The 15,162-nt window shown below is 45.7% G+C and overlaps 1 protein-coding gene across 4 annotated transcripts in view; it reads left to right on the forward strand.

The window, feature by feature from the left end:
* LOC115350464 (tetraspanin-15-like) overlaps window positions 1-15,162 on the forward strand; it is a 97,472-nt gene that overhangs the window by 65,586 nt on the left and 16,724 nt on the right. For 3 of the 4 annotated variants that reach the window (XM_030036134.2, XM_030036136.2, XM_030036133.2), the window contains 2 exons: window positions 8,614-8,688; window positions 11,330-11,425. In XM_030036134.2, the coding sequence (XP_029891994.1) occupies window positions 8,614-8,688; window positions 11,330-11,425 (171 nt within the window). The remainder of the gene's footprint in view (window positions 1-8,613; window positions 8,689-11,329; window positions 11,426-15,162) is intronic. The other variant, XM_030036135.2, reaches the window with a different exon arrangement.

Genomic DNA, 15,162 nt, shown 5'->3' on the forward strand with positions numbered 1-15,162 from the left:
TTGACTCGGGTGATTTCCTTGTGGTTTTGTGGTGCTGGAAAACCTCTTGGTTGAGAGCAGAGGATTTGCACGGGGTACCCAGCTCATCCATTTCCTCCAGGACATGTTTGCCTCTAGGCCAACAAAAAGAAATAATCCCTTGAATATTTGCAGTAGAGAGGCAAATTTCCAAGACCAGAGGGCTTGGCAAATGCTTTGGGATGAACCGAAAGGTTCAGCGTGATCCCCTGAGCATGGCAAGCTTGGTGGTTGGAGGAATTTGGGGTGAATTTGGGCTGGCCTGGGTTTGTGAGGTTTGCAGCTGATGGCTGGAGGTGGGTTTTTCTGTCCCTGCGTGAGGGAGAAGTGTGTGGTTTAGGACGCAGTGAAAAAAATGGGCTATTTATGGGCAATATGGAGATTCCCTTCCAGAAAAAATTAAAGCAATTGCCAGCTGAAATAGCATTTCACCAGCAGCTCCTTTAGGCTGTTTTTTGGCTATTTCTGCCCTCTTAGAGGATGAAGAAGGGGAAAGAGTTGCCCCTTCTGCTCTAGCCACAGCAAGAGACTCTGCCATGTGGTTTTTCCCATCGGCGAGATGCAGCTTTTGGAGAAGGGGTTGCAGGTTTTGGTTGCCAAAGATGCAGGTTTTGGAGGTCAGGTGCATCTGACCTCCACCAAAGCACGGCTTATTATAAACCAGGGCAGCATCGATCGCTGGGCTGGCAGCCCTCGGTGGCTCTGGCAGGGTGGTGCGATGAATATCACGCGTCGAGCGCAGTGGAAAACTTGATAAATAAAAGGCTTCTTCTGGTTATAGGTTTGCATGAGAAATGAAGCTGCATTTCTGTGTTTGAACTCATCTGGGGTTATAATTGCTGTTGTGAAGGAGGTCACGAGGCTTTTTTCCACTTGCTTTTGTCTGCTTGCGGGGAAATTTTAGGTTAATTTGAGGATGCTTTGTGCAAAGCATCACTACAAAACCCCATTTCTCTTTCTGCTTCCTGGGGACTAGGCTGGGGTCCAGAGTCCGCTGCCCCGGGGCAGGCTCAGCTCCCTGCATTGGCAATGAAGATTTTTCTCTGGATATTCCGATATCAGCAGGTTTCGATGGTGCCGCTTTAACTCTCCAAAAAACAAATTCCTGATAATTAGCACACAAATAGACCCTGCTGGAAAAAAGCAATTGAAGAAACTCCTTCCTGCAGAGGTTTGCTCGGGGATCTGCATATATTTCTTTTTTCTTCCTAAGCCTGCTGATTATATAGCGCGCTCTGATTACAGGGTCTCTAAACAAAAACACCACTTTCTTGATTTTTTTCTGCTTAGCCGCGCAGAGGGGTGGATAAATGAGGAAGGCCTAACATTTGCGCAGCAGCAAGCATTCGGGATTGCCGGGGGAACTGAAAGCATCCCAGACTTGGGAGCAAAGGCTCTGAGCGAAAAGAGGAGAGTCCCAGCTTTGTGCTAGGGACCAGATCCGATGCGAAAGGGCTTTGGAGCAGGAGGGTACCGATGCTTCCCTTGGGCAGCCTTTCGTGCTCCCTATTTGCGTAACAAGCATCCGCAGCCTTCTCCTGGGTGAGAAGGATCTGCAAACCCTCTAACACCCAAATCCCCCCAAAATACAGTGAGAAAAAGCCTTGCAGGGAGCCTCCAGCACTTTTTACCCAGCTCTCTGTGACTAATTTGTTCTCCTTTAAATCTGTGGTTTTAAAGCTTTTTTAATTGTTATTATTTCATTTGCTTGAGACAAAGTAGGAAACCCCAGGGCAGCAGAAGTGGCTTTGTGCAAGAAATTGTGGCCAATCTCCCCCGTTAAGTGTTGCTCACCTCTTGGCTGGGGCTTTTTAATCACCGCAACGTGCTTTAAATGGGGATTTGCTTGGCCCAGGTTTGGCTCTGAGGGAGAAGAGGGGGCTGCAGTCCTGGGAGAGTTAAGGAGTCTTTTGCCATGCTGATTATCAGCTTTTTCACACTGAATTTCTTGCAGTGTCCCCCATTCATCATCTTTCTAGGAGCAGTTTGGGAAGGTTTTGCGAGCAGCAGAAAACATACTTCATTCTTCCTGAGCCTCATATGTTGAGCATCGCCAGAAAACTCCCAGCATGTTGCACTTCTTTCCTTGGTGTTCACCCCTTTCTTTTTAATCTCATCACTAAATTAGCTGTTACAATAATAAAAGTCATCCTTGCAGTGCGTTAGTGGGGCTTCAGAGCTTCTGGAAAGCCCAATAAAGGGCTGACGTTACAAAATCCTTCCAAAAATCCCCCAAGTGTGGATTATTTATGGACATCTCTGGAGTTACTTATGTTCTCAATATGAATTTTTAATAGATAAAAGTTATATCTCATGCTGCATTTCTACTCTCTAGAGAGAACTGCTGGTGGTTCCCCAGCATTCCTCAAAGTCACTGCTACCCATTGCACGATGAAAGGGTGCTGGTGAGCACCCGAGTAAGACTAAGGAGAGGTTTTTGCAAAGTCTGAGATGATATTAATAGCATCCAAGTGGTTTAATCTGTATTAGAAGTTTCTAGTGAATTGCCTGGTGCTCATTAAAGGATTAAGCTGATTGCGCCATTGAAATATTTTTCCTGACTGGGGGGAAAAGCAACAGGTACAGAGGTCTTTGGAAAGAGGTGAAATTTGATTGCTTGGCCCTCAAACTCTGAAATAAATTAGATTTGAAAGGTGCCATTGCTCATGGAACTGGATGGAAGGGGGCTTCTAAGAGGTGACATCCATCCCGGTTCATAAAACCCCTCCTTTTCTTTGGGTTTTTGGGAACATGAGCATGTTCTAGCTGCAGCATCCATCCTGGTCTTGAGATGGGAGAGGAGGGTAGCAGGGCTATAGCTGAGGAAGGCTTAACAGCAGCCAAAAATGAAGCCAGCTGCAGGCTATAAAAGCCCAAAGCGGGAAAAAGGGGGAGTTCTAGCAGGTCTGGGGAGCAGATTTGGTCTTCAAAGGAGCAGAGCAGGCATCTGTGGGACTTGGTGGAGGTAGGGCTGGTACCTGGGGCGTGGAGGATGGACCACGCTGCGTGCCTGGGGCTCTCGGGGAGTCCTGGTTGATTATTTGCAAGGCTACTGGCTCTTTTGGGATTAAAACCAAGTTTCTTGTTTATTCAGTTTCTGAAACATAAAGGAAATGTGTATTTTTACTCGAGGCTTGGCAAATGTGTGCGTGAAACCCAGATAGGGGTAATGACCCCCAGCCTGAGTGGATGGGCAGGAGGGGCATAAATAAAATAACATGGTTTGTGTGAATAAAATAGTGTCCTGGGCAGAGAGGGTTATTGCTAAAAGAGAAGATGCTCTGCAAAGTCTCTTCATCTGGGCTTTGTTGTCCTTGTTTTATCTGTGTAGGAGACATTCCTGACAGATTTTTGTTGGGTTTTTTTTTTTTTTTTTTTTTTTTTGCTTGAAAGCAACTATGAAAGCTGTTTCTATGTGGGAATAAACAATTATTTCAGTTTTCAGAGGAAGGGCTGCATGCAACCGTCTTTCAGAAAAAAAGCAAACCCTTAGAAAGGGCCACTCTGCGTGGGAGAAAGCTCTAACATGTCATTAGGAAGAAATGGTTCTTTAAAAGCATTACTTAAAGTTTCAATCTAGGGACAAAAGCAACCGGAATCATGTTTCTGTGCTCACGTGAAACTGTAGACTCCTCGGTGGCTGGTCTCGAGGAAGGCAGAGGAGGTGGCAGGCGCTTGCCAAGGGGATGATTTAGTGGCCTCCCAGGTAGAGCGAGAGATTTATTTATCACACGCCTCTGCATCAGGTGCGTTTCACGTGGCTGCATGTTTGATCTGTTCCTGTTTATCAAGAAGGAACGACCAGTTCCTTTTCCAGATGCCCAAAAATACGGAGAAACCTGGGCACCGCCATCCTGTAAACTCCTGTGCATGCAAAACCAGGGGGATTCGTGCTTTATAGGAAGAGAAATTAAATTGCACGAGTTTCTTTTCATCTTGGGGATGGGAAGTCCAGATTTTCCATCCCTTGATGACCTGTCACCACTTTTATATTGATGGGTCCAAACCCTTTTCCTGCATTGGCTTCAGTGGGACTGACTTAGCTCCTGGAGAAGCAGCTATAGAAATGGATAAAATTAAAATGTTGGGGGGGTTATTGACATGAATGCAGAAAGTACCTCTTCCCACAGGGGTTTAATGGTGACTGCAGAGCCTGGAATGAGGATAAAATTATTTCCACCCTTCACAGAGGGGTTTCAAACCCCTCTGTTCCTCCTCCATTCGCTTCTCTAGGGTCTCGTTATATGGGGCTTGTAAGGCTTTTTCTTTTAAGTATGACCAGTACCTTTTTCTCAGCAAAAACCCCACTTGATTTCTTAAATTAGGCAGCGGTTTATGATCTGCCTGTACTGTTTTAATGTTAAGTTCATCAAGAGGGCAGAAGGATTCAAGAGCAGCATCTTCAGCCTCAGCTTTCCCAGTGTCCTGCTGCAAAGTACCCGGGAATCTATTTATAGGTTTATTTCTTTTCTTTTTGGCTTGTATCATGGGCTCTCTAGAAATTATCATCCTTGTTATCGCTGTTATTATCTTGTCCTTTCCTGTGACTGAGCTGAAGTAGGAAATGGATCATCAAGAAGCAAATATTTTCCCTTATCAGCCCCCGGGTGCCGCATGGGAAACTGTTGGCGCTGGGTAGAAAGGAAGGATTTTTGGAGATTGCCTTCTTTTTTACTTTTTTTTCTCTGCAGTTGTGGCAGCTGATCGCTCTCCATGGCCATGCTGTGAGATCGCAGCAGCGTTTTGCAGACGGAGGTGTCTCATATTAAATGAACATCACAGAATTCTCTGGTGCTTTTGCATTGCTCCAGGAGCTCTTCCATCCCACTGGCTGCATCTCCTCCTTTCCCTGCCTCATCCCTGGCAAACAGAGCATCCCTCTGCCATCCAAAATCCCGTTGGAGTCACACTCGGGCTTGGCATGTCTTGAACCTCCCATGGCCATAGGTGTCTCGAGTGCATCTGAGCTCAGGAGTGATGCTCAGCCTCTATCCATGGCTCAAGGATCCTTCCTTGGGCTGGCTCCTGAATAAATCCCTGCGTGGTTTGTTCATCCCTCAGCCTCGGTGCCTCCAACCCATCCCTGACGCGTGTTCTTCCCTTCTGCCTGGTGCGAACATGTTCAAGCTGGAAATTGGAGGAGGCTGCACGCTGCTCGTGGTCTGGAAATGAAGCAGCATCAGGTTTGCAACCCTCTATCAGCCAGACCCACGGCTGGAAGTGTTTACTCTGGACCAACTCCATATTTCAGGTGGTTTTTAAGCTTCTGGGAGATGAAACTGGATGACGAGACATCCTATCTGGCGTATGGAGGTGGCAGAAAACCAAACACCCAGAAGACATATGGGAAGGGATTGCTCTGGGCAACCGATATATTGCTTATGTAAAATGACCCTAATGAAGGGGATTATTCCCCAAATTGGAAGGAGACCTGTCTTCAAACCTGAGGCAGAGTGCGGGCCCTGGGCACTTTCCTTCCGTGCTCAGTTGGGCTTCAGGAGAGATTAATGATGAATAAAACGGCACTGGAGACTTGTTAGAGGAGAGAAGGAGCAGCTTGGAGCTCTGCTGGTCACGGGAACAGGGGCGGTTAATCTTTTTGTCAAGGGATTTGAGGGAATTAAGCAGTATAATTGTGAACTTTTGGATTGATGAGCTCTTTAAAGGGAGCTGGCTGTGGCGAGTGTTAATTTAATAAGAACTGAGCAACTTTTCCCCGATCCAGCTGTCTTGAGCAAGATGAAGTTTTTATTGGGGAGTTTCTCTCTGCGACAGCTGGGCTTCACTTTGTGATGGGCGAGATCCTTGGGCACCTTCCTGGTCCCTCCTTTGCAGCGTTTGCCTCTTCTTGGGGATGTGAGCGGTGAAGCCCAGCCAGAGGGTCATGCCACAGAGGCACGGCCACTCGCTCACGTGCCACCACTTCCAAGGAAAGGGTGAATTTTTGCAAAAATAGGGGGAAAAACCAGCTCCTTGTCATACTGCTTTGTGATTTTTTTTTTTTTTTTAAACTTGCTTTGTGATTTTGAGCTTGCTGCAAACTTGTGGCAGCTCAAGGCAGGATTAAATGCTGTTTAATATGGATTTTTGCTCTTTATTTTGCTGCTGGAGTCTTTTTAAGGAACAAAATGCTGATTTATTTGGTCTGGCAGACAGCAAGGGCTGCAATGCACTAGTTAAAAGAGATGATCAGGGATGCTGCCAGCAGTTTCGCTCCTAAACATGCATTACAATTACAACGGTTGCCGCAGTCCTCGTGAATGCAAAGAAAGTGCCGCTTTCTGCTGTATCGATGCAGCTGGTGAGGGTTTGCATGCTCCGTTCGGCCGTTATTTGGGGGAAGAAGAGCTGGTTTTCACTCAGGGTGCACAATTTTCAAGGCTTGTGCTGGAGACTCGGGTTTGTGGTTGCTTTTCTTGCAAATCCTCTATAAATTATAGGGGAAATTGTGGGCTTTCTGAAGGCAAGGTTACGTATTGCAGGGTGTCTGGGGGGAGCTGGGCATCACTGGTGTGACTTCCCAGGTTTGCAGTTTCTCTCTTGCGAGGAATTGCAATCAGCATCTGCTGTGTCTTTCTTCCCAATTAATGCTGGAACTTTTCCCCCATTTATAAAGACTGTGAGCTAAGCTCTTTTTTGGGCTTGCTCTCTTGGAAACAGTGGGTTTTGCTACCTGTGAACTTCATCTGATGGAGCATTTGAAAGCCCCATTCAGTCATCATTTTTCTAATAGCCGTGTACAGCCGGCATCCTATGGACTTCTGCACAACACGCCCGCGTTTGTTTATAAATCAGATATCAAACCTGGATATTAAATATTAGCCTTGACTTCAATATGCAAGGAGCAGGCTGAGTTGTATTGCATAAACCTTGCTTTTTATATCTTGACTTGACAAGCTGTACAGCAGAAATTGAGACTGAAAGGAGGAAATAGAGTGGGGGACAAAATCAGTGCATGGTGTGCAATGGCCAAAGCACCAGACAGAGCAGAAAAACCATCTAGCAACCTGCACAAGTGGTCTCTTGGGTTGAAATTCTTGATTTCTGGGAAGAGCTGCAGGGTTGGTGCTTTCAGAGGAGCCTCCCATCAGTTTGGCAAGAAGAAAGGCTCTGCGTGCTGAATCCTGCTGATTTTTAGGCATTTCTTGGTACACTGGTCTGACCATGAACACAGTGGTGGTCCCCACTTGGACTTTAAAGCCACGGTCTTTTGTCTCTGCTTATGGTGGGATTGGTAAGAATTTGCACTTTTTCCCAGTAAACAGAGGACAAAGCACTTTTTTTTTTTTTCCCTTGGGTTTTAACTAAGGTTGAAGAACAAAAATATTTCCAAAATTGTATTTCTTTTTCTTGCTGCTTGCTGCAGCATTGCAAGATCTAGACATGCCCAGCTTGGTAAAACCACGAACCGTGCCGCCTTGGGCTTCCTCCTGAAGCAACCCCATTTTTTATCAGTTTAGATGCGTGTGGCATTTTGCATATCATTTCTGCCTATGAGATAACAGGTGTGTGGTTAATTGTGTTCCTTAATTATGGGATTCCTTGCCTAATTACACCTGGCCCATTATGAGCTGATTTAACTGGTGATGAAAGCGGTGCTGCTCCTTCAGTGGAGCCACGCTAGGTGGCTCTTAGCAAATAAGCACGGTGCAAAACTCATTGGTGGGTGGCTAATTAAAAATCCCAACGGTTTGGGGCATGAAGTGGTGTTTTGCTGCAATGGTGCTTTGGTTTTGCTGAGCTTGGGAAATAATTTCTGGGCATGCAGCTCCCTGCGCTACCTGCCTGATGGTCAAAGTGAATAACACGGTAATAAATTACCTCTCCCCCCCGCCTTTTTTTTTAACTTGCTTTTGGATTTTTAGCTAGTTACCATGGTAACATTCCACCTTCCTTTTTCTGGTGAGTCTCCAAAGTCGCTGCTGGAGGTAGCCTTAGGGAGACAAGTGTGAGCTGAGCAGAGCTTTGCTGTCCATCCTCTGCAAAGTCGGATGCGATGCTCAATGGGACCTATCAGGTAGGGACCAAAGCATTAGGAGACTGATGGCTGTGGACTGCAAGAACATCAGACCTTCTAGTTTAAGTCATTTGCTCCATCAGGACATTGATTCCCAGCCTAAATTTGTTGCCACAATCAATTCTGGCAGAGGCGTGAGTTATTGCCCATACACTGGGGGATGGATGATCCTCCATTAGATGCCCAGGTTGAAAACAACAGTGTTCAACCAAGTGCCACCATCCCATCACGGAGGGATGCTGCACACTTATATCTACCCAGAGAGAACATTTGGCCCCACTGTATCCATTTTACCCATGCAGAATTTGGCCATTCAAATTGCATCTGGTTTCTTTTTCCAATCCATCCATCCTTCCTTCCTGCCACATTTTCTACTAGGGAGCAAACTGCTTTCCGTATTAGGACCGAGATCTTTGGAAGAGATTTGCAGCTCCCTGAGGAGCTTGTAATGAAATGATCTGATTTCTAAGTGTTTCAAAGCAGCTCTCGGTTTCCAGGTCTCCCTTGTTGCGGTTAACCACTGACAGACGACACAGCCTGGCTCGAAGCAGGGCTAATCCTTTCCTTTCTCTTTTCAGTTCTTCTGGGTCCTTCTGGTGATCTTCCTCACGGAGCTGCTGCTGATATTCATCGAAATCATCTTTGAAAACAAGGTGGGTGCAATCAGGAGGCCTTTGGATGCTGCACGGCAACAAACTGCAGCCTCGCATGTATTCGGGGAGGAAAATCCTCAGGTATCCAGTAGTGTCTTCCCTGAAAATGGAAGGGTTTCATTGCTCTTGCTCTTCTGGGGCTGCCCGTTGTGCTCCAGAGCTGCGATGGATCTCCAGCACCACCCAGAGCCCCCGCCGCAGCTCCCTGTGCAGACTCTTAGCCAAAAACCTGTGGGTTTTTGGTGGTTTTTTTTTTTTTTTTTTTTTTTTGAGGACTCATTAAGCTCCTCGCCTCAATTATGTTAACTGCTGGCTTGCATTTGCAAGGACAGGTTTGAGTTATAGCTGAGCCGACGAGATGGTAAATGCTTCCAACGGATGTCCTTTCTGGCCTCCTGCCTTCTGCTGAAGAAACCCTGCCATTTTCAATTTAATCTTACCCTTGCTATCGATCAAACAATTAAATAGTTAATCTCAATCTCTGCTGGCTCAATGAATGCACGAGGCAGGAGAACAACATCTGAAATACCTACTTATGGGCTATAAAAATCAATTCCTCTTTGCACAAACAGCTTGATGCTTTCAAACACATCAAGGTTGGGGTTGGGAGCTATGTGTTGGTGAGCCCCAAAGACAGGTTGGGGTTGGGAGTTATGTGTTTGCTGAGTCCCAAAGTTGAAGGGAGGCAATGGGGGAGAACGCTGCCTTTTGGATGCTGTAGCCAACTCCATCCAGCAGCTTCCCAGAGCTCTCCAAAACCCTCTGATCCCTGTAAAATGTGGTGCACCAGTGGAGAGATGTGCTTCTGAGAAAAATCAGATTGCTCGAGTCCTTCCCACGTACAGATAATCAATACGTGCTGCCATGTAGAGGCTGTATTTTTGTGAAATTCAGCATTAAATCCTCTGCTTTGTTCCACCTTTGAGCTTCAATGATGGTGCTCAGCACCATCCTGCACTGCAGGGATGCAAGGGGGAAACGCTGGTACCATCAGGAAGGGGGACTGCAGCCTCGTGATTAAACTCCTAGATTGAGTAGAAGCCATTAGTGCCTAAAGTGTCCCTTAATTTAAATTTAACGGGCAATATCAAAACCTAATTAAAATCAAACAATGAGGCAGAGAGAAAAGAGAGATCCAACAAGCGATGAATCCACTTGACCCAAAATTGTTCGGAGGCACAAATCTGCATTTGGAACAATGGTTGTTTATTAAACTTGTTAAAAACATATTTAATTGGATTTTTTTATTAAATCAGCAGGGACGAGGAACGAATTTAGTGGCCTCAAAGCTACTGAACATTGAAATGGGCTCTGTTGATATGCAAATGGGGTTTTGGAGATTATCAGAGATAGCGGGTTTGGCGTCCTTGAAGGGAAGGGAGTGGAGAGGTCTCATAACCAGAACTAATGATTTAACCTTGCAACATTTATCTCTCATGTTAAAATCAAGATTTAATTACAGAGGCTGCCTCTGGGCTGGCATCTTCTTGGAGGGCAATAGGATCGTGGGGTGAGCCTATCTGGGGGCAAAACAAGCAGAAAACAGTAAAACCTGGGCATTGCCAGTTGTGTTTGGTCTTAGCGGTGGGCAAACCGGGAATTAACATTTAATAAACTTCCACATGAGCGATTTCTTAAAGGTTTTTTCAGATCCCCTTGCCTGATCCCTCACTGTCGGCAGGCTTTGTTTGTCGCTCTGACGTGCCTTCATTTCTCTTTTTCTCATGTTCTTCTCCCCGTTCCCAGTTTGCCCAACCTCTAATTTTCATGTCAGAGTGAATTATGAAAAACATTTTCTTCCCCCCCTTTCCCCTGCTTCTAACTCAGAAAAAAGTTCCTTTTTCCTTCATTAATATTTCTGCTTGGCGGTTTGTCAGGAGTCAAACGGCAAACCTGCGCTGGGCTTTGCATAGGACGTTTCGAGCCTCCGCTCCCAGCTCACTAATAAGCTTCCCAGGCATCTGTAAAATACATTTTCGATTCAATTAGTGTTTAATGTGAAGTGCCTGATGTGTCAAAGTGTCCTCGGAGATACGGCTGAAGGAGGAGCAGGGAGACCCCCAGCCCCGCTGCACCATTCCCTTTCAGGGCATGATTGAATTGCTGAATGATTTGTTGGGATTAGGAGTGATTGAGGGCTCTGATGAGGTCTCTGCTCCTGCACGTAGCTCATCCCATGGATAAATCACTGTGCAGCCGGTGGTGTTGGCTCTCACAGCCCATTTCACCTCCTCCAGCCCCTCCTAATGCAGCAGAAACCCCCCTGGCAGTGGTTAAAATCATGTTAGTCAATGGGATTGGAGAGCTTGAGGGAGCTTTTGAAGAAGTCACCTTAATAATTCAATTTAATAGGAAAAATGGGGTGGGTAAAGGTGTGTGGGTCGGCTTGCAAGTGCAGGAAGCGGAGAGGTGCTATGGGATGCTGCTAACCCTGAGAACTCAGAAATGATGGTGCTAACCCTGAGAGCTCAAAAATGATGAATTTTACCCCAAGAAATAGGCTTGTGCCAGCATGCAGATTAGATTCTTACTCCGGTAACAGTTGGCAACGCGTGCTATGAAAACATTTTCATGTTTTGCAATATATTCCCAGTGCCTTTTCCATGTGTGAGCTGTGTTTTTGGTTTTTTTCTGTCCCCAGATGAATGCAGTTTTCCACTCCAACATCCAAGAGGGCATCAGACACTATTACGATGACCTTGACTTCAAGAACATCTTGGATTTTGTACAAGAAAAGGTTCGGTTTTGGAGGGGTGTGGGGGTGTGTGTGTGTGGCATCAGGGAGGTCTGCTTGTGAAGTTTTTCAAGCAGTAGTTAACTCTGTGCCTCGTTGAACCAGAAGCATTAGTTTTCCCTGTATTTTTAGAGTTTATTCCCATCTCTAGGGTGCCTTGCTTGATCCATCTTGAATAACTTGATCTTTCTTGGTTTGCACTGCTCTTTTTGCACATTTTTCCGTTGTGCTGCTCTCTAAGCCCACCCCGCTGGTGTTTTCAGTGAGTTATTCTGCTGTCTGTGCCCCCTGCGAAGAGCATTTTCTGCTCCACACCGTGACGTGGACCGTGCCAGGGTATTTATATTTCCCAGTCTTGATGGGAAACCAGTGCCTAATGCCTGAAAGCTTTTTGATAGCTACCCCAACCTTAATAGAGAGAGGTGGAGGAATAAAATAACATGTGCTAAAGCTGCTTCAGGGCTGCAATGACCCTTAGATAGGCCACCTTAGGTAAGTCGCTTTACCCAAGGTGTCATTGGTAGCTGGCCAAGCCCTTGACTCAACGGGAAAATTGCAGATAAGGTGTTTTCACGCAGTAGCTGGAAGGAGAGAAGAGCTCCAGCCTCTCCATAGGCAGCACTGGGAGCAAGCTTCTCCTGGGATGGCGAGAGCTATGTCCAGTCCAATATTGGGGCTTGGCATAGCCTACTTTAACTCTTCCAGGTGTGTGGTTGCATATTCTGTCTCAAATCTAATGCTTAGAGCCTGCCAGGAGTTGGCAGGATCCGTCCCCTATCCTCAAGTCAACCTGCAGTTTGATAAAATCATCCTCACAACTCTTGCGGTTTTTTTAACCAAACTTTTGACACACTGCTGCTCTTGCCTTCTATTTATGCACAACATAGTTTGTTTGAGGTACTAAATATTAAATTATTACATTAAAATGCCTTCCTAATGCCTGCCATTGAGCCCCAGCTAGATATGTTTCCCTTTTGTCTCTTGAAACCCAAAGTAGCCGTGCTTCAGCAAAGCAACAATGCATCCCCCACCAAATACACCAAAAGGCCAAGTAAAGTCAGGATTTGAAGTTATTATCCATGCCGTCAAGTGTCTAGCTGGTCTGGACAAGCTTGATTGGCTCTAACATATCATTTGGTTTTTCCAGTACTGGTGAGGAGCCATTCCTGGGAATTTGGGGGACGTAGGTTTGCTCATGTTTTGAGTGAGGGTATTTGGTTTACCTGTCATTTGTGTTATTGCGGGAGGGAAGCACTCAGCTCGAAGCATTTGGCGAATGAAGAAAAGTGGGGAAAAAACCAAAAACTTGAGATCTAGGAGAGAAATTGCAGTGATGTTACTTTTCCTGGGTTGGTTTTGGAGAGCAGAGCTAGGCTTTGCCAGCAAAGCTGCTTTCAAATGAGCTTTGTTCTCACCTTGGCCTGATTTCTCTCCTTTCATTATGGGTTGAAGCATCATAAATATGTGAATCTTATCTCCTCCTTTGAAGAAAAGGAGACTGTGAAACTCCTTCTTCTTTGATGTAGCTGGAATTTAAGGCCAGTGGTGCCCTCCATGCTCCCCTCTCTTGGCTTAAATACCTGCTTTTGACTCTTGGAGTCATCATTACTGAGCCGAGCGCATTAATAAGACTGAGAGCCCTCTGAAGGTCTCAAGACACGGCTGATTCTGAGAAAGATCTGAATCTTTTTCAAGTTTTACTCCAACCTCTCTAAGAGGATGCTGTAATTCAGACCTCTCTGTATGAATGATAAACAGATGCTGCCAGGAGCAGTCAGAAAGTCCATGTTGGAGCCATCCTCAATGAGACTTGGCAAGGAGGTTAGACCACAAATCTTCAGATAAAACAGATATATTTGTGGGAAGGTTTCTCTATCTCCAAACAAGCCAGGATCAGGCACTTATAATATAATCTCACCCTATTTTTAAAACATTTGTCCCCGTCTACTTCTTCACTTGACTTTCTATTAAAAGTTTTCAGGGGGAGAGCTTCATCTCAAAGTCTCTCTCTGTAGTAAAAGAAGTTGTGGCCACTTCCAGTGTTGCCGTTAAGTCTTTAACATCTGCGTGTTTTATCTTGTAGCAAGAGAAGGAGCTTTGCAAGACTGTACAGCTCATTGCTATGAGCTTTTCTATTAGTGTATGATTTCCAGACCAGGAACAGCAGCAATGTCAGCAATTGAAATGCAGTTGCTTCATCCTGAGTGTAGGACCGGGGAGAAGCAATGCAGAGGAAGAACTGCTTTTAAGAGAAGGGAAATTGGTTTTATGGGACCTGAGCAGGCCAGTTCACTTTGGGAGGATGAAAACTTGCAGTCAGTCTGGATGGATTGCACCCAGACCTGCTTTTTTGATAGAAGACAAGCTCAGAACAGCCTGTTATCATCATTTAGTGGTTATTCTTGCCATTTTCCCTGTTAAAAACCTTGTCTATGCATAGGTTAGCTGGCACACAGCTTATTTAGGTCAGGCAAAACCACACTACACTCCTTAGGATTTGAATTCTTCTTAAACCCTCTCTCAAGTGATGCTTTAAACTAGACCCAACTGCCTTCATACCCTTAGACCAGTATCATACAGTAAAAATAACAAGTAATTATGGTCCCAAGTGCCAGGCATTAATATTTTACATTAGCAGGATGATAGTGCAAATAATGCAGTTTTACTTGTTGACACTTACTCAGTCCGGCTGCCTGTAAGCAAGGAGATATGGAAATAAATTGCCCTAAAGAAAATAATACTTATATGTTTTTATAACTCATTTTTGCTGAACTACTGCCCTTTGCAGCCCTTGGACGTGAGGCTGGAGACCATGATGACTCAAAAGCCAGGTTTGCCCCGAGTCAGTAACTGCAGCTATCTGCAGCTCCTCGCTTTATCTTTTTTTAATGGCTTGCTGAGTACAGGTGGAAGAGGAGAGTTCAAACTGCTTTGCTGATCACAGGATTTGAATTTCAAAGAGCTGCCAGGGCTATGGTTCTTGCTCAAACCCGAGTGGCTCCAAACTCAAAGTAAGTCTCGGAGGGATGAGGGTGTTGCAGTTGCAAACCTCCTCCTTTCTTCTTGGGGAAGATTAAAGGCAGCTTTCACCAGCATGGCTCGTTGGAGTGTGTTGCTTCAAGGGCGATGGTTTTAGCCATAATGAGCCCGCATCTTGCGGGTGGCAGCGGTGGTCCTCGACACAGAGAGATCCTCGGATGCGACCTGCGAGACTCTTTCTGTGGGCTCTCTTTGGTTTTTCTGCTTGTTATGCTTCTCTGAGCTCCGGGAGCCTACATGAAAGTAAAACCCACAATGAAGTCTGTCTCAGTTTATGAGAAATAAATCCAGGCACAACAGTAGTTTGGGCTAAACCTCTCTTTGCAGAGAAGAAAACACCCTGGTGAGGCTTCCTGGCAGCTAGTAGCCCTCATTATAAGCATTTTCTACCTATTTTTGCACAGTTGTAAAAGCAAATGGAAAGAACTTCTTTGCAGCATGGGGATATCAAATGGGTAGCAATAGCCAGTATCCCTTTGGGTGTTTTTCTCCCCCTCTTCCTAGGCAACTTTTGCAAGCTGGTCTCCCTCACCAATACGGTTAGGATTGAAAGCAATAGAGAAATTAAAGGCAGGAAGTCAGAAAATAGTTGTAAATCTGTGGGTCGGCTGCTCCTGGCCATATCTGCGCATTTTGACATGGGAGGAGGCCAGGAGGACCCCAAGAGCTGGTGGCTTTTCCTACTCCCATTGGCCAAGTAT

The sequence above is a fragment of the Aquila chrysaetos genome, chromosome 13 (assembly GCF_900496995.4).
Source record: "Aquila chrysaetos chrysaetos chromosome 13, bAquChr1.4, whole genome shotgun sequence".
Lineage (NCBI taxonomy): Eukaryota > Metazoa > Chordata > Aves > Accipitriformes > Accipitridae > Aquila > Aquila chrysaetos.